Source organism: Euprymna scolopes, chromosome 17 (assembly GCF_053919585.1).
Source record: "Euprymna scolopes isolate OS-2025 chromosome 17, ASM5391958v1, whole genome shotgun sequence".
NCBI lineage: Eukaryota > Metazoa > Mollusca > Cephalopoda > Sepiida > Sepiolidae > Euprymna > Euprymna scolopes.
Window position 1 is genome coordinate 42381116 of NC_136498.1, and position 18046 is coordinate 42399161.

At 33.3% G+C, this 18046-nt stretch overlaps 1 protein-coding gene across 2 annotated transcripts in view; it reads right to left on the minus strand.

The window, feature by feature from the left end:
- Nucleotides 1-18046, minus strand: part of LOC145296737 (cyclin-dependent kinase 8-like) — an 84103-nt gene that overhangs the window by 12469 nt on the left and 53588 nt on the right. For both annotated transcript variants that reach the window (XM_080142758.1, XM_080142757.1), the window contains 4 exons: nucleotides 16454-16597; nucleotides 13185-13254; nucleotides 9739-9811; nucleotides 8057-8154 (listed from right to left, as the gene is read on the minus strand). In XM_080142758.1, the coding sequence (XP_079998884.1) occupies nucleotides 8057-8154; nucleotides 9739-9811; nucleotides 13185-13254; nucleotides 16454-16597 (385 nt within the window). The remainder of the gene's footprint in view (nucleotides 1-8056; nucleotides 8155-9738; nucleotides 9812-13184; nucleotides 13255-16453; nucleotides 16598-18046) is intronic.

The window sequence follows — 18046 nt, forward strand, 5'->3', positions numbered from 1 at the left end:
CATTCTGATATTCACTCCTAAACTAATTAAACGATCATTATGAATTATATGTAATGTATGTTTGTATATTTCTATAGATGTCATATTCCAAAAACACATACAATCATCACTTATTTTGTTAATGTATTTATGTGTACAAGAAATTCTATCCAAGTAATAATGAATTTGACAGTATAATACTTATATGAAAAACTTATGTAAAATCGAGTAGTTTCATCTTTATATTAGAAATAAGGTACTTGCACAGTATCTTACACAAGAAATAAGGTACTCGTGCAGTATAGTACGCACATGAAAAAACAAATTTCTTGCTTGTGATGTACATAAGTTGTTAAAAACGTAAATCATGTTAAATATTCGAGTAGCATGACATGAAAAAAAATGTGCTTCTTCACTATAGCATCCAGATGAAAAAAACATTCTTGCCTATGACATACAGAAAATTTAGCACAACAGAAAATTTCATAAAAGTATAGAGTTCTTTCATTTTTAAATTAGAAAAAAAGAGGTAACTGTACAGTATCCTACCAAACAAACAAGCTACCTGTACAGTATCCTACCAAACAAACAAGCTACCTGTACAGTATCCTACCAAACAAACAAGCTACCTGGACAGTATCCTACCAAACAAACAAGCTACCTGGACAGTATCCTACCAAACAAACAAGCTACCTGGACAGTATCCTACAAAACAAACAAGCTACCTGGACAGTATCCTACAAAACAAACAAGCTACCTGGACAGTATCCTACAAAACAAACAAGCTACCTGGACAGTATCCTACAAAACAAACAAGCTACCTGGACAGTATCCTACAAAACAAACAAGCTACCTGGACAGTATCCTACAAAACAAACAAGCTACCTGGACAGTATCCTACAAAACAAACAAGCTACCTGGACAGTATCCTACCAAACAAACAAGCTACCTGGACAGTATCCTACCAAACAAACAAGCTACCTGGACAGTATCCTACCAAACAAACAAGCTACCTGGACAGTATCCTACCAAACAAACAAGCTACCTGGACAGTATCCAACCAAACAAACAAGCTACCTGGACAGTATCCTACCAAACAAACAAGCTACCTGGACAGTATCCTACCAAACAAACAAGCTACCTGGACAGTATCCTACCAAACAAACAAGCTACCTGGACAGTATCCTACCAAACAAACAAGCTACCTGGACAGTATCCTACAAAACAAACAAGCTACCTGGACAGTATCCTACCAAACAAACAAGCTACCTGGACAGTATCCTACAAAACAAACAAGCTACCTGGACAGTATCCTACCAAACAAACAAGCTACCTGGACAGTATCCTACCAAACAAACAAGCTACCTTGACAGTATCCTACCAAACAAACAAGCTACCTTGACAGTATCCTACCAAACAAACAAGCTACCTGGACAGTATCCTACCAAACAAACAAGCTACCTGGACAGTATCCTACCAAACAAACAAGCTACCTGGACAGTATCCTACCAAACAAACAAGCTACCTGGACAGTATCCTACCAAACAAACAAGCTACCTTGACAGTATCCTACCAAACAAACAAGCTACCTGGACAGTATCCTACCAAACAAACAAGCTACCTGGACAGTATCCTACCAAACAAACAAGCTACCTGGACAGTATCCTACCAAACAAACAAGCTACCTGGACAGTATCCTACCAAACAAACAAGCTACCTGGACAGTATCCTACCAAACAAACAAGCTACCTGGACAGTATCCTACCAAACAAACAAGCTACCTGGACAGTATCCTACCAAACAAACAAGCTACCTGGACAGTATCCTACCAAACAAACAAGCTACCTGGACAGTATCCTACCAAACAAACAAGCTACCTGGACAGTATCCTACCAAACAAACAAGCTACCTGGACAGTATCCTACCAAACAAACAAGCTACCTGGACAGTATCCTACCAAACAAACAAGCTACCTGGACAGTATCCTACCAAACAAACAAGCTACCTGGACAGTATCCTACCAAACAAACAAGCTACCTGGACAGTATCCTACCAAACAAACAAGCTACCTGGACAGTATCCTACCAAACAAACAAGCTACCTGGACAGTATCCTACCAAACAAACAAGCTACCTGGACAGTATCCTACCAAACAAACAAGCTACCTGGACAGTATCCTACCAAACAAACAAGCTACCTGGACAGTATCCTACCAAACAAACAAGCTACCTGGACAGTATCCTACCAAACAAACAAGCTACCTGGACAGTATCCTACCAAACAAACAAGCTACCTGGACAGTATCCTACCAAACAAACAAGCTACCTGGACAGTATCCTACCAAACAAACAAGCTACCTGGACAGTATCCTACCAAACAAACAAGCTACCTGGACAGTATCCTACCAAACAAACAAGCTACCTGGACAGTATCCTACCAAACAAACAAGCTACCTGGACAGTATCCTACCAAACAAACAAGCTACCTGGACAGTATCCTACCAAACAAACAAGCTACCTGGACAGTATCCTACCAAACAAACAAGCTACCTGGACAGTATCCTACCAAACAAACAAGCTACCTTGACAGTATCCTACCAAACAAACAAGCTACCTTGACAGTATCCTACCAAACAAACAAGCTACCTGGACAGTATCCTACCAAACAAACAAGCTACCTGGACAGTATCCTACCAAACAAACAAGCTACCTGGACAGTATCCTACCAAACAAACAAGCTACCTGGACAGTATCCTACCAAACAAACAAGCTACCTGGACAGTATCCTACCAAACAAACAAGCTACCTGGACAGTATCCTACCAAACAAACAAGCTACCTGGACAGTATCCTACCAAACAAACAAGCTACCTGGACAGTATCCTACCAAACAAACAAGCTACCTGGACAGTATCCTACCAAACAAACAAGCTACCTTGACAGTATCCTACCAAACAAACAAGCTACCTTGACAGTATCCTACCAAACAAACAAGCTACCTTGACAGTATCCTACCAAACAAACAAGCTACCTGGACAGTATCCTACAAAACAAACAAGCTACCTGGACAGTATCCTACAAAACAAACAAGCTACCTGGACAGTATCCTACCAAACAAACAAGCTACCTGGACAGTATCCTACCAAACAAACAAGCTACCTGGACAGTATCCTACCAAACAAACAAGCTACCTGGACAGTATCCTACCAAACAAACAAGCTACCTGGACAGTATCCTACCAAACAAACAAGCTACCTGGACAGTATCCTACCAAACAAACAAGCTACCTGGACAGTATCCTACCAAACAAACAAGCTACCTGGACAGTATCCTACCAAACAAACAAGCTACCTTGACAGTATCCTACCAAACAAACAAGCTACCTGGACAGTATCCTACCAAACAAACAAGCTACCTGGACAGTATCCTACAAAACAAACAAGCTACCTGGACAGTATCCTACCAAACAAACAAGCTACCTGGACAGTATCCTACCAAACAAACAAGCTACCTGGACAGTATCCTACCAAACAAACAAGCTACCTGGACAGTATCCTACCAAACAAACAAGCTACCTGGACAGTATCCTACCTAACAAACAAGCTACCTGGACAGTATCCTACCAAACAAACAAGCTACCTGGACAGTATCCTACAAAACAAACAAGCTACCTGGACAGTATCCTACAAAACAAACAAGCTACCTGGACAGTATCCTACAAAACAAACAAGCTACCTGGACAGTATCCTACAAAACAAACAAGCTACCTGGACAGTATCCTACAAAACAAACAAGCTACCTGGACAGTATCCTACCAAACAAACAAGCTACCTGGACAGTATCCTACCAAACAAACAAGCTACCTGGACAGTATCCTACCAAACAAACAAGCTACCTGGACAGTATCCTACCAAACAAACAAGCTACCTGGACAGTATCCTACCAAACAAACAAGCTACCTGGACAGTATCCTACCAAACAAACAAGCTACCTGGACAGTATCCTACCAAACAAACAAGCTACCTGGACAGTATCCTACCAAACAAACAAGCTACCTGGACAGTATCCTACCAAACAAACAAGCTACCTGGACAGTATCCTACCAAACAAACAAGCTACCTGGACAGTATCCTACCAAACAAACAAGCTACCTGGACAGTATCATACCAAACAAACAAGCTACCTGGACAGTATCCTACAAAACAAACAAGCTACCTGGACAGTATCCTACCAAACAAACAAGCTACCTGGACAGTATCCTACCAAACAAACAAGCTACCTGGACAGTATCCTACCAAACAAACAAGCTACCTGGACAGTATCCTACCAAACAAACAAGCTACCTGGACAGTATCCTACCAAACAAACAAGCTACCTGGACAGTATCCTACCAAACAAACAAGCTACCTGGACAGTATCCTACCAAACAAACAAGCTACCTGGACAGTATCCTACCAAACAAACAAGCTACCTGGACAGTATCCTACCAAACAAACAAGCTACCTGGACAGTATCCTACCAAACAAACAAGCTACCTGGACAGTATCCTACCAAACAAACAAGCTACCTGGACAGTATCCTACCAAACAAACAAGCTACCTGGACAGTATCCTACCAAACAAACAAGCTACCTGGACAGTATCCTACCAAACAAACAAGCTACCTGGACAGTATCCTACCAAACAAACAAGCTACCTGGACAGTATCCTACCAAACAAACAAGCTACCTGGACAGTATCCTACCAAACAAACAAGCTACCTGGACAGTATCCTACCAAACAAACAAGCTACCTGGACAGTATCCTACCAAACAAACAAGCTACCTGGACAGTATCCTACCAAACAAACAAGCTACCTGGACAGTATCCTACCAAACAAACAAGCTACCTGGACAGTATCCTACCAAACAAACAAGCTACCTGGACAGTATCCTACCAAACAAACAAGCTACCTGGACAGTATCCTACCAAACAAACAAGCTACCTGGACAGTATCCTACCAAACAAACAAGCTACCTGGACAGTATCCTACCAAACAAACAAGCTACCTGGACAGTATCCTACCAAACAAACAAGCTACCTGGACAGTATCCTACCAAACAAACAAGCTACCTGGACAGTATCCTACAAAACAAACAAGCTACCTGGACAGTATCCTACCAAACAAACAAGCTACCTGGACAGTATCCTACCAAACAAACAAGCTACCTGGACAGTATCCTACCAAACAAACAAGCTACCTGGACAGTATCCTACCAAACAAACAAGCTACCTGGACAGTATCCTACCAAACAAACAAGCTACCTGGACAGTATCCTACCAAACAAACAAGCTTCCTGGACAGTATCCTACCAAACAAACAAGCTACCTGGACAGTATCCTACCAAACAAACAAGCTACCTGGACAGTATCCTACCAAACAAACAAGCTACCTGGACAGTATCCTACCAAACAAACAAGCTACCTGGACAGTATCCTACCAAACAAACAAGCTACCTGGACAGTATCCTACCAAACAAACAAGCTACCTGGACAGTATCCTACCAAACAAACAAGCTACCTGGACAGTATCCTACCAAACAAACAAGCTACCTGGACAGTATCCTACCAAACAAACAAGCTACCTGGACAGTATCCTACCAAACAAACAAGCTACCTGGACAGTATCCTACCAAACAAACAAGCTACCTGGACAGTATCCTACCAAACAAACAAGCTACCTGGACAGTATCCTACCAAACAAACAAGCTACCTGGACAGTATCCTACCAAACAAACAAGCTACCTGGACAATATCCTACCAAACAAACAAGCTACCTGGACAGTATCCTACCAAACAAACAAGCTACCTGGACAGTATCCTACCAAACAAACAAGCTACCTGGACAGTATCCTACCAAACAAACAAGCTACCTGGACAGTATCCTACCAAACAAACAAGCTACCTGGACAGTATCCTACCAAACAACACGCTACCTGGACAGTATCCTACCAAACAAACAAGCTACCTGTACAGTATCCTACCAAACAAACAAGCTACCTGGACAGTATCCTACCAAAGAAATAAGGTACTTGTACAGTATAGTCCCCATATGAAAAACAAAAATCTTACTTGTGACGTACATAAAAGTAATCAAAAAACAGAAATCATGTAATATATTCGAGTAGCCTGACATTTATATAATAAGGTGCTTCTTTACTATAGCACTGATGTAAAAACAAACTCAGCTGTGACATACAAAAAAGTTATAACAGAAAATTATGTAAAATTATCGAGTAGTTTCATCTATATCTTAGAAATGATGTACTTGTTCTTTATCCTACCCAAGAAATAAGGTACTTGTGCAGTATAGTACTCATGCGAAAAAATAAAAAAATTAAATCCTACCTATAACGTGCATAAAAGTTATCAAAACCGAAAATCATATTCAGGTAGTATGACTTAAATGAGAAATAAGGGGCTTTTTCACTATAGTATCCAGATGAAAAAACATTCTTACTCTAGACGCACAGAAAATTCAGCACAACAGAAATTTTCTTAAAAGTATTGAGTTCTTTCATTTTAAAATTAGAAAAAAGGTATTTGTACGTTATAATACCCAGGAAATAAGGTACTTGTACAGTATAGTACTCATATGAAAAACAAAGAACATTTTACCTGTGATGCACATAAGTTATCAAAACCGAAAATTATGTAATATATTCGAGTAATATGACAGTTATATAAGAAATAAGGTTATTCTTCACTATAGCACTGATGTAAAAACAAACTTACCTGTAACATAAAGAAAATTTAACAGAAAATTATGTAAATTATTTTAAATATCTTTTGTACATTACCCGCCCTAGGTCAGGAACTTTTCCCATATACATGCTGTAAATTTCCTATCCTAGGGAAGGTACAATTATTTCATACACATAATACCCATCCTAGGGTAGGTAAAATATTCTTTTGCTCAAGATGGCAAATGATACATAGACATCAAAAATTCCTCTATCCTAAGAATAACAGGTATGTTGAAATAAAAGTACCTCATTGTATGGGGTTATACTGAAAACCTGTCTGAGAAAAGAAATGTTGTATAATGGGCCTAACGTAGACAGACTAGCAATTAAAATAAAAGTTCAAGCATGCTCTCTAGAATACACAAGCCACCTACAAATGCTTTTATCAATTAAAAAGAAATAACTATAGTTAACAACTTCACCTAATTAAGAAGCCCCATTATGGACTAAAAGTTGCAGTGCAGGATAGGTAAAGCCTCAGCAGCATTTAAAAGCTAGAGATTGCACTAACCAGCAGATGGTATCGTCAGTAATTTGCAAATGACATCTAGGTTTGTTTGAACATACTCTAAGATTGGGCCTAGAGAAAATTGCCAACCAAGTACTGCAATGGATCCCTAATGGCAAAAGAAAGAAGACCAAAAAATAACCGGAAACAGACAATCGAGAGAGAGATTTGATTGCAACAGGAAAAAACTTAGGGGACACTATGGATCAGGCTTCAGAATAGTTGCAAAGATTACAGAGTGTTTGCGTGTATATGAACTAGCATGCATGTAGATAAATGTTCGTTGTGTGCGCAACTGTGTACAAGACTTCATTGAAGTATAAGTCAGATGTCCATTGTGTGTATAAGAGTTTGTTAAGTTATACACAAGTATTCAATCCTACGTTGGAGAAGGAAAACACCTTGTAAGGGCGCGTCTAAGGTTTGCATCCTATCACATTCGAGGTTCGGATCGAAGGATATATATATCGAGAAAGAGAAACGGAAGTAGAAAACGCTACCTGTTGGGCAAACGGAAATTACAAGGGCAGGAAATCAATGTTATTTAAAGGTGTATGCGATTTGAGTAAACGCATGTACCCATAACTTTGCCTCATGCGTCACAAGATGTGGGAGTTCCTAAGTTAAAGAGTTGCATGAAACTATTAATAGCACTTCTTTAATAGAGTAATTAACATCATATCATGATACATTAAACACAGTGACCAAGAGAAATAGAACAATTTCAGTAAAAAAAAAAAAAAAAAAAAAAAAAAAAACCATTGAAGCCATTGAAATGGTTACTTACTCTTGTGAAGGTAATGGGTCTTCTAAGAAGTATGAATCTTTCATAGCTTGTTCAGATGTTATCCGCTTGGTAGGGTCCATTGTCAGCAGCTTTTGTAACTAATAAATTAGAAAAGACAGTTACAAGTTATTCTGAAGATCAGAAAAAAAAAACCCTTTAAAATTAAATGTTCTTTGAATTCCTTAATACAAATATATTTACATATGTTAGTGCAGTTATATATATATATATATATATATATATATATATATATGTGTGTGTGTGTGTGCGTGTGCCGCCTGGCATTGCCTGGTCGTAAAATATGCTTAAATATGATATTTTGATTAATGCGTATTTATTATATTATATTGGACCAAATATATAATAATGACTAAAATAACAAAAAAAAAAAAAAAAAAAAAAAAAATGACTCATGCCCCACCACTGAGAAACAAAATCAAAAAGTTTACCTTATGATTTACTTTTTCCTTTGATGTTAATGGCGGAGTTAGAATACATGTTTGCTCCAAGGCTAAAAATTAAAACATGAAGCAATAGCTATTGCATATTCGTAATGTCGTCGTTCGATCTTCACCTGGCAGATACCAGTTTCTAAATTTTCATACTAACTTAATTGGTATTTGTCCAATTCAAGAGTTGTACCAGTACAAAAAAAAAAAAAAAATGTAAAAAGGGTTGTTTCATTGATTATTTTCTTTAAAATCGTTAGTTTCTGCATAAACACAATTATTAATCAACAATAAATAAATGTTAACTTGTGAAAAAAAAATTGATTTTTGTTGTCAAAAAAAAAAAATAAATAAATAAAAATAAATAAATAAAAATTCAAAAAAATAAACATACAGTGTTTTCCTTTAATTAGTTTAATGAAAATCCACATCATTTCGAGTTAACGCTGGTTCATTTTGATTTGGCTTTTTCTAGCTGTTTACATATTTCTGTGCTGGCAAAAAACTGTTTTAATGGATTCAAAAGCTGTATTAATATTGTAAAAAGACCCTTAAAAGCTCAATGATGGCTGACAAAGAAAGTAACCTAAAACCGAGAAACTAGTGTTTTTATCAATACACCATTAAAAAAAAAAAATTTACAGATAATATTAGTCCCCCACTTCTTCCAAGTGTTGGGAACAAAAAAATAGGAGGAAATAAGTTTATCGGGTGAACAAAAGTATAGAAAATAGTGTTGGTGGAAAAACAAAGGCAAAGGATGTTGTTCACCAATACACGCATGATATAACAGATGATGAGAACAAAAAGACTGGTTGAGGACAGTGGTCAGTTAGACACGGTCAAGGACAGTTGTGAATTAAAAACAATTGGAGGCAGATCGTGGTTCGGAGGAGATGGAGAAATGAAGCAACTGATTTACAAACACGGCTTCAACAATAGATATAGATGTGAACGAGGACTTCAGCATTCAGAGGGTTGATGGTGTCACACACGCACACAGAGTGCAACTAATATTTATAGAAAGTATCAGTCCGTTTCTATTTAGAGTTTTATTTTATACTTGTAAACTTGTAGATACTCCATCAACAGCTGCCAATATGAGAGACGACACGGCCAGAAGAGAAGAAATTCACAGTAAACAATGTTAGGGACAGTGGCAAGTGGGTGACCACATGGTTTTGTCACATGTATATATCGAATCAAATTTAAAAATCTTCAGAGAATATTTACCAATTGAAAAGCCTTACTGTCCGGTTTGATTTTATGTTTTTCCATGTACTTGATTAAGTTACAGCTGACATAACTGGAAAAAAAAAGTGAAAAATAATCTTTTCATTATTAATGCAACTTTAGTGCATGATGTGTTGAAAAAAAAAAGTTTTATTAATGCAAATTATGCGTTATTAAAATATAAAAACAGTTGATAAAATCTTAAAACTAGAGACAAAAAACAAAAACCAAACAACAAAAAGAAAAAAAAAAAAGCAGTTCATCTGAAACATTTAATTACTTTCAGATCATCTTCCACTATACAAATACTAATGTGTATTTATTTGTATATAAATATATGTACGTCCATCCAATCATGCAAAAGTTAGCGAATAAAATATGTGTCATTTTCACTTTCTATCCCTGGATGAAATCATTCCAACTGGTGAAGTAAAATGAGCACACAAATAGCAAGTAAGACAACCATCACAATTTTACTCACTACCTTGAATACATTTATAAAGAAATCCTCCACTGCAGAATAAGAAATCAATAGGGTTTTTTTTTTCTTTAGGTCATCAGAAATGATAATATATAAAAAATTAAATTAGTGATGTAATTTTATTATTTTATGTGTATTTTGGTGAATCAGAAGAAAAGGCGACTCAAAGTCCACAGGAAATGTCAAATAACAAATTTGCATCGATATAAAAAGGTTTCACTTACTAAACCAAACTTACTGTTTTACTTAAAAATAAGTCTTCAAATTGGCATAAAAGAAAATATGTAAAAGTTTTATACACAATCTTTTTTTTACGTGGAAGGCTTATGCAAATTCTGAGCGATGTAAGAAACTAGTGCCAAAAAATTCAGAAGCTACCTGCAAGAGTTCCTCTGGTGTTGCGAAGTTTTTAAAAAATTTGACAACATTTTATATGAAATCCGCATGTATTATGTTTGGGGTTTTTTTTTCCAGAAAACATTTTAATGCAAAAATAAAAACATTAATACAAAAAAAAAAAAAAAATTCTGTATTTTTCTAAAAAAAAATAAAAAAAATAATCAAGCGTTACTTATTATCTTTTTACAATAAAATATGCACAAAACATCTCCAAATTTTTTTTTACACCAATTATTTATTTTTAAAAAACAAAGTTTGCTTTAGTAAGCGGAACATTAGTATATAAATGCAATTTTTTTTTTTGTTCTGACACAGGAGTCACTTTTTCTAGTTCAACCATCTTTAAGCAGGACATCTTGATAAAATAAAACATATGGTGAAGCATAGTCTCTACCTCCTTGGTCAAATAATAAAATTAGAACAGACATATATACATATTTTATAGCGTTAAATTGTGCTCCAAATTTCCACACATTACGAAATAAAGTATTAGTAAATATTACATTTCTATCTTTATATTGTTAAATATTGAAGGATATGCAAACGAAAGTTTGCTTTTTGAGATAGTGAGGATTACTAACTATAGTAACAGATTCAGTGCTCGTCTGTAACTCCCTCCCACATGAAAAAAAAAGACAAAGTATCAAAAAGAAAAGTATTTATGATGCACATTTCCATGAGAGAAAAAATATTATATACCAAAAATCATAAAGTATCAAATGGTTTTATTTTTTATAAAGAAAATCATTTTTAAATGATTAATGAGAATTTGTATGCTTCCACCCTATGTTAAGAATGACTTTTTAAAATCTTGCAGAAGTTTGACTTATTTGGAATTATATCCCTTGTCTTGCAAAGATTGATTATCATTTAGCCATGAAATTTTATTTTCTATTTTTACATCATTTTTGGTATAAAATCTTTCCTTTTGGTCACATATGTTCATATTTTTTTTGTGCTAGTATCTTTGCTTTTTTTTTTTCATGAGAAGAGAGGAGTTATGAAATAGCACCACAGGTTGTAATTTTATGTTATGTCAATTTTTTTTTAAAAAAGTTTGTCCAGAATTAGAACAATTAACTTGTTTTGTTTTATGGCATATTAAACTTTTGGAAAAGAGTTTATGCTTCAAGTTCTTAGTTATATCTTCAAATATATATTTATGGTGTTTGGTTGTATTGCAGAGGCAAATTGGTGTTTAGTTTAGTGGCATATTAGCCTTTGAGGTTATTTTATGCCAGAAAAGGTATTTTGTGAATAGATGTCTGCTTAAAAATTTTATAACTTTTCATATTAGTGGTTAAAAAAAATGCATATTCCAATTTTTTTTTTTAAGGAAGTTTATGATCTTTTTGGTTTCGATTTCTTTAAATAATTTTTAAAATTTTATTTCATTAAAATATTTTAAGGAGTTTGTATTTTTACAGCCTTCAAATATGTTTTATAATCAGTATATATCCACATTTGTTGTTTTAATAAATAATTATGGATTAGATGTGAATGCCCTATGTGGAGTCGGTTTAATGACTTCTCTTCTGATTATTTTTCTGTGTCAAATATTTGATGGTGGGTGCTATTTTGAAAAGTTTTTCTTCGTTCATTTCCAATTTCTCTTAAGTTTTTATTGTTGGTTTCATGTCTGTGTACGGGATTTTGAGATTTTTATCTATAGTCAGTTTTACGGTTGACGTTGCTGCTAGGTCAGCTTTGTCAACTCCTCTTATTCCTACGTAACTTGGTATTAAGCAAAATGTAATTTGCTTTCCCCCCTCATAGGTTGTTCGTTTTAATTATTATGCCTGTTAGTTTTTGTTTTTCCTTTAGAGCCATTAAGACAGACAATATGAAAATTGAAATATTGAATTTTAATTAAAAATGGTATTTACTTAATTATGTTGAAATTAGTAAAATATCCAAAAATTATGAAAAATGATACTGGAAAATTATTAATGGAAATAGTTTTCAAAAAGAAATTGCAAGTTATACTTAATAACCAGACGAGGTTGTATGATAGCAGGGGAGGTAACCGCAGGCTCTTGTTACAATTCCAAAATAATAATAGCGGATCAATGGATTGATTAAGTACATGTTTTATGTAATAATGCAGTAATATGTTACTAATTATGATATGACAATTGAGTAGATAGCATTGCTTTTAACTGCAATTGACATAAAAATTAACTAGATAACATTGATTTTTAATGGAAATGTGATTTGCGATTTTTGTTCTTATTCCAAACATGCAAAGTTTGTAAGTGGCTACCATTTTGAATGTTTACAAATTGTAGAAATAACATGCGAGAGAAGATACCTCGATCAGGTTAAATCCCAACTTAATATACAAAATGGTCGTCTGACTCCCTTTAAGTTTTCTTTAAATTTTCAATAAAACAAACTTGGGAAGTCTTGTTTTTCAATGCCATAAGTCTGCATAACAAAATTTTAATGGAGTTCTGAGGATTGCCATACAAAGAAGCATCAAAAGTAGATTTTAAATCTCAATAAAAATATAGAATGCCATTCATAACACAAAACTTGTTACAAATTAATGAAAGTAAATAATTACTTTGATCTTTTAAAATCTTTCATGAGTGTGGGATGTTCTGGCATTTTCTTGATGTCTTCCCAATCTTTCTCTGAAAAAAAAAACAAACAAAAAGAAAACGTTCCTCTTTATAAAGTTGAATAATTAAAAATATAAAAAAGCGGACACACAAACAAAATTCATTCAAAGTAAAAGACAATTTTAAATTGTTTCCTGATCATATCAATTTTGGGGTTTTTATTCAACATAAAAAATAATTATAATGTACCAGTCACGGAACAAACATGCCATATTCCAAAAATCAAGTAGTTTTATTTTAACTAAGAAAATCAAATTTTATGAGTAAACAAAAAGACTGTCTTGCATTGCCATCTTGAAAAAAAAAACAACAACAAAAAAAAAAAGCATGTAAGTCTACAATAATTCTAACCAATTTCACAATTACTTTAAATCGTTTAAAAATGATTTTCTTTATAAAAATAATACTTGATCAATTTATATGAATTTTGGAATATGATATTTTCAAATAGTGACAGGTGCCTACATTGTAAAGACTTTTCGGTAATTTTATTTTTTTATGGTTGAATTCTCAATAAGAACCAATTTTTGTTTTTCAAAGAGATAGAAAAGATGCCCAATGAGGCCTAACCTCTATTTTAATAAAAATAGAATTACTTTTCATGTGTGGTTATCACTTCTACATAACAATATTAATTGTCATGTTGAAAATAGTACGAAAATTCATATAGTAGAACTAGTAGAACAGCAGGCGCTTCTAGACTATTGGGACGAGATTTTGTAGTGGATAAATGGAGTTTTCAGATAAAAAAAAAACAAAAAAAAAACAATGGTTTCAACTGATTTTTTGTCAATTCTCACAAGTTACAATGATAGCTTCCAAATTATGCAGTCAGAATTACCTGAATATTACTGAATTATTTAAAAAGAAAAAACTTTAATCATGATAGGTGAAAAATTGCTGCCATCTTGTTTAAATCGAAATGTTAAATTAACTCCCTTTTGAACTGTGTCTTATGATCGTTTTCAAATTCTATTAATAAATAATTTTCTCCTTATCGATTTTTGTAATTTTTGGATATAATCATCTTAAAAAATATGAGGAATATTGTTTTCATATGAAATTCAGTATTATGATTTCAATAGTGTACAAGCGCCAAACAGCACATTTCTTTTTTGTACTTGGAATCAAAGATCTTAACACAAGACACTGGACAAATGATAGCAATTTGGACGAATGAGCCTCAATAGACTGCTTAGATGTTTCAGCATATTTTCCTAACTATCTCATCCTGCAATGTCTTGTTTAAGAAAGTGCTAATATGTTCATTAAATTTTGTTTTTTTTATTGACTTCAAAGAAATAAATGTTAATTTGGTTAAATTAATCGTTTGATAAGCAAATGGTACTTTATCCAATATAACTGAAGATTCTATTTTAAAAAATATGCTGCTTGTAGAGGGAGAGGCGACAGATTGATGGTTTTAAAATATAGCATTTTAAGTAAAAACAATATTACTTTATTTTCATGTTGAAATAGTATGTAAATTCAAGTAGAACAACTGCTTTTGTGTTTTTAGTAAAAAAAAAAATTTTTTTTTTAAAGTTTATCATTTTAAGGTACACAAGTTCGATGCCATTACAATGTAATCTAAAATATGCATGCCAAGTTATGTCTCTGGTGTGTGAAATCTTCATGGTCTACTTTAAAACATCTACACAAAAAAAAATGCAATTTTCCGTAAAAATTACTTTTAACAAGTAACTTTCTACTTGATGAATTTTCGTAATTTAGGGATATATTATTTTCGACACGAAAATTAATATTGTTTTTGCTTAAAATGATTTAAAGAAATTGCTCCGTCGCCTCTCAACAAGCACTAAAAATTCATTTGGCAAAAATTACACTTGTTCAGCATAATGAAAATCAAAATTTTTTTAAATCAAATTCATCGTAATTGTCATGTCGATAAGCAACATATGCAAAAATTATGAATGATTAAGTAGAAAATGAATTATTAATCAAAATAGTTTTCGCAAAAAAAAATTGGAAGATTTAATTAATAAACAGGGGAGGTAACTGCAATGTCGATACAACGTACAAAAGTCTTTTCCTTTCTTTTCTCAACTTGCAACAATTCCTCGTGTATTCAATATTATCTTCCACCGCTCTCTCTCGTTCTAAACTGTCCAACAAAAAACTCCACTCAACTCCTACTTTAGAATTTGTTTCATTCAATAGTTACCAATCTTGTACATATGAAAATTAATGACATACATTCACCAATGAGTGACCTACAAAATTATGCCTGTCTTTTTCTTTCTATATTTTATGCTGGCATTTTAGAGGCTAAGCAAACAATATTTGCGAGATTGATTTCTATTACAGAAAGTACGTTTTATGCAATAATGTAGCGATACGTTTTATGCAATAATGTAGCGATACGTTTTATGCAATAATGTAGCGATACGTTTTATGCAATAATGTAGCGATACGTTTTATGCAATAATGTAGCGATACGTTTTATGCAATAATGTAGCAATACGTTTTATGCAATAATGTAGCAATACGTTTTATGCAATAATGTAGCAATACGTTTTATGCAATAATGTAGCAATACGTTTTATGCAATAATGTAGCAATACGTTTTATGCAATAATGTAGCGATACGTTTTATGTAATAATGTAGCAATATGTTATTAATTACAACATGACAATTAAGTAGATAACATTGGGTTTTACTTGAAAGTCAATTTTTCGAGTTTCAATTTTCATTATTCAGAATAAGCACCATTAAGAAAAAAAAAAAAAAAAAAGCATAATTATTTACTGAAATCAAAAATGCTATTTTAAAAAATCTTGTTTGTAAAACAATTTCATTACAAAACTAAAACTACTGTAAACAACCAAGCTATTTTAATCTATCATTAAGAGTTAAAAAAAAAAAACAAACAAACTATTTTGTTACCCTACTGTCAACAAGGTAATTTCTGTCTTTAAAATTAACAAATCCTCATATATTGAAAGTTTTGGAAGTTATTTACATAAAATAATTTTACCAACAAGAGATTAAGAGAACATTATATGTACCTTTTCATAAGTTAATGACTAAAAACTACCATAATTTAACTTTGAAAACCTTAAATGAACAAAAAAGTAAAATCAAATTTCTTTTTTGACAGATTACGAACAAGAAATCCAATAACGAGTGAAAAGTACAAAAGTGAAACATTACATATTTAATTTTTTTGTTTTCTATAAAATCGATTACCTTGGGGAAAACCCATAACATTGAAAATTCTATCAAGCTGATCTTGATGATATGGATTGCTGGTTTTGATATCCTCCTGGCGGCAGTGAAATATTGGTTCCGATGTTAATAGTTCAGCAAAAATACACCCAATGGCCCAAATATCTGAAAAGAAAAAACAATTTATTCAGTAATACATTTACATATCGTTGGGGAGAGTACTGTCGTAAGTAATCTCACCCGCTACTTAATTGGATGAAAACTGCGACGCTCGCTCTTTGTTTATAAAAAAAGCGGTTAGAACACTGTAAAAGTGGTGGACAGATGTTTGTTTAAATAGACATTTGGCGAGATTATTTACGGGTGCCGCCCCCGTGGGTCGATCAGTAGAACTGCTGTCGGCTTGGGAGAGGTGCTAGTCTAGCGGAACTGGTGAGTTGTGATATCACAAAACAGGACTGTATGTTGATGACTACAAATATATATATATATATATATATGTTCATCTTTTCTTTATTCATTTTTTTTTTTTTAAATCGGCTTCGCCAGACGTGTCTTAAAATCTACATTTCTTCATTCTATGCACAATTTATCTTCCTTTTAATAATATTTTGAACTCTTTTTTCCTTGTACCCATTTGTGAATTATTTCACGGAATTCTTTTTGGATGACATCGAAACATCTTCCAGTAACGCGATTCCTTTGGATTTTTACTTGTGGATACGAAACTTTAACCAACTTTTCTTGAATGTTACCGTTATTGGATATTCTACTCTTTACGTGAAATAATTTCCCCCCCTCCCCCATTCTCTCTGCTTCACTATTTTTTTACCAAGTAAGATCTATGGCTTACTTGTAGTTTCACTAAATATTTTGCAAGCAAAATCCAATTCAGCATTTTACTAATTCCTACCCTCTGGTGAGAAGGAAAGTATTTCTTTCGAAACTCTGCTGATGAAGGACAATCCACTTAATTTGTGTTTCCTTTTTGAAAATTAAATGTTTTTAACTCTTCTTAAAGTGTTTTTAACATGTTTTATTAATTATTTCTTCCCATATATATGATGGGATGATTCCAATATTGTTGCCGATTCTGAAACAATAACTGATTCCAATTCTTTTAAAATCTTAATATTTTGTTGTAGAACTATTTTTTTTATTTTTTCAAATTACCATAAACATAATATATGCAGATATTTTTGTAAACATAATACGCTTCTGAGATGATCTATAGATTTTAATTTTACTGGTAATTTAACATCAATAAATATTTATCATTTTATCTTTAGTATCAGCAACGGAAAATTAAGTTTAAACAAAGGAATCGTTTTTGGCATCAGAAAATAGGCAATAATTTTTCTGATTTCAATGCATGAAAATGTTCTAGTTTTTCAGATTTACCATCTAACACTAATATTTTTTTTCAAGCTACTACATTGATAGGAATAGATACACAAGTATTTACTCATTTTCAAAATGTTTTTCTTTTATTCATTACCAAATTACATACAATTGTTTCAGCCCCCGATGTTGGTATATAAGAATATAATACTTCAAAGTAAAAATATTTATAGCTCTAGTATTGCACTATTGAGCTATCTAAATGAAGACTAA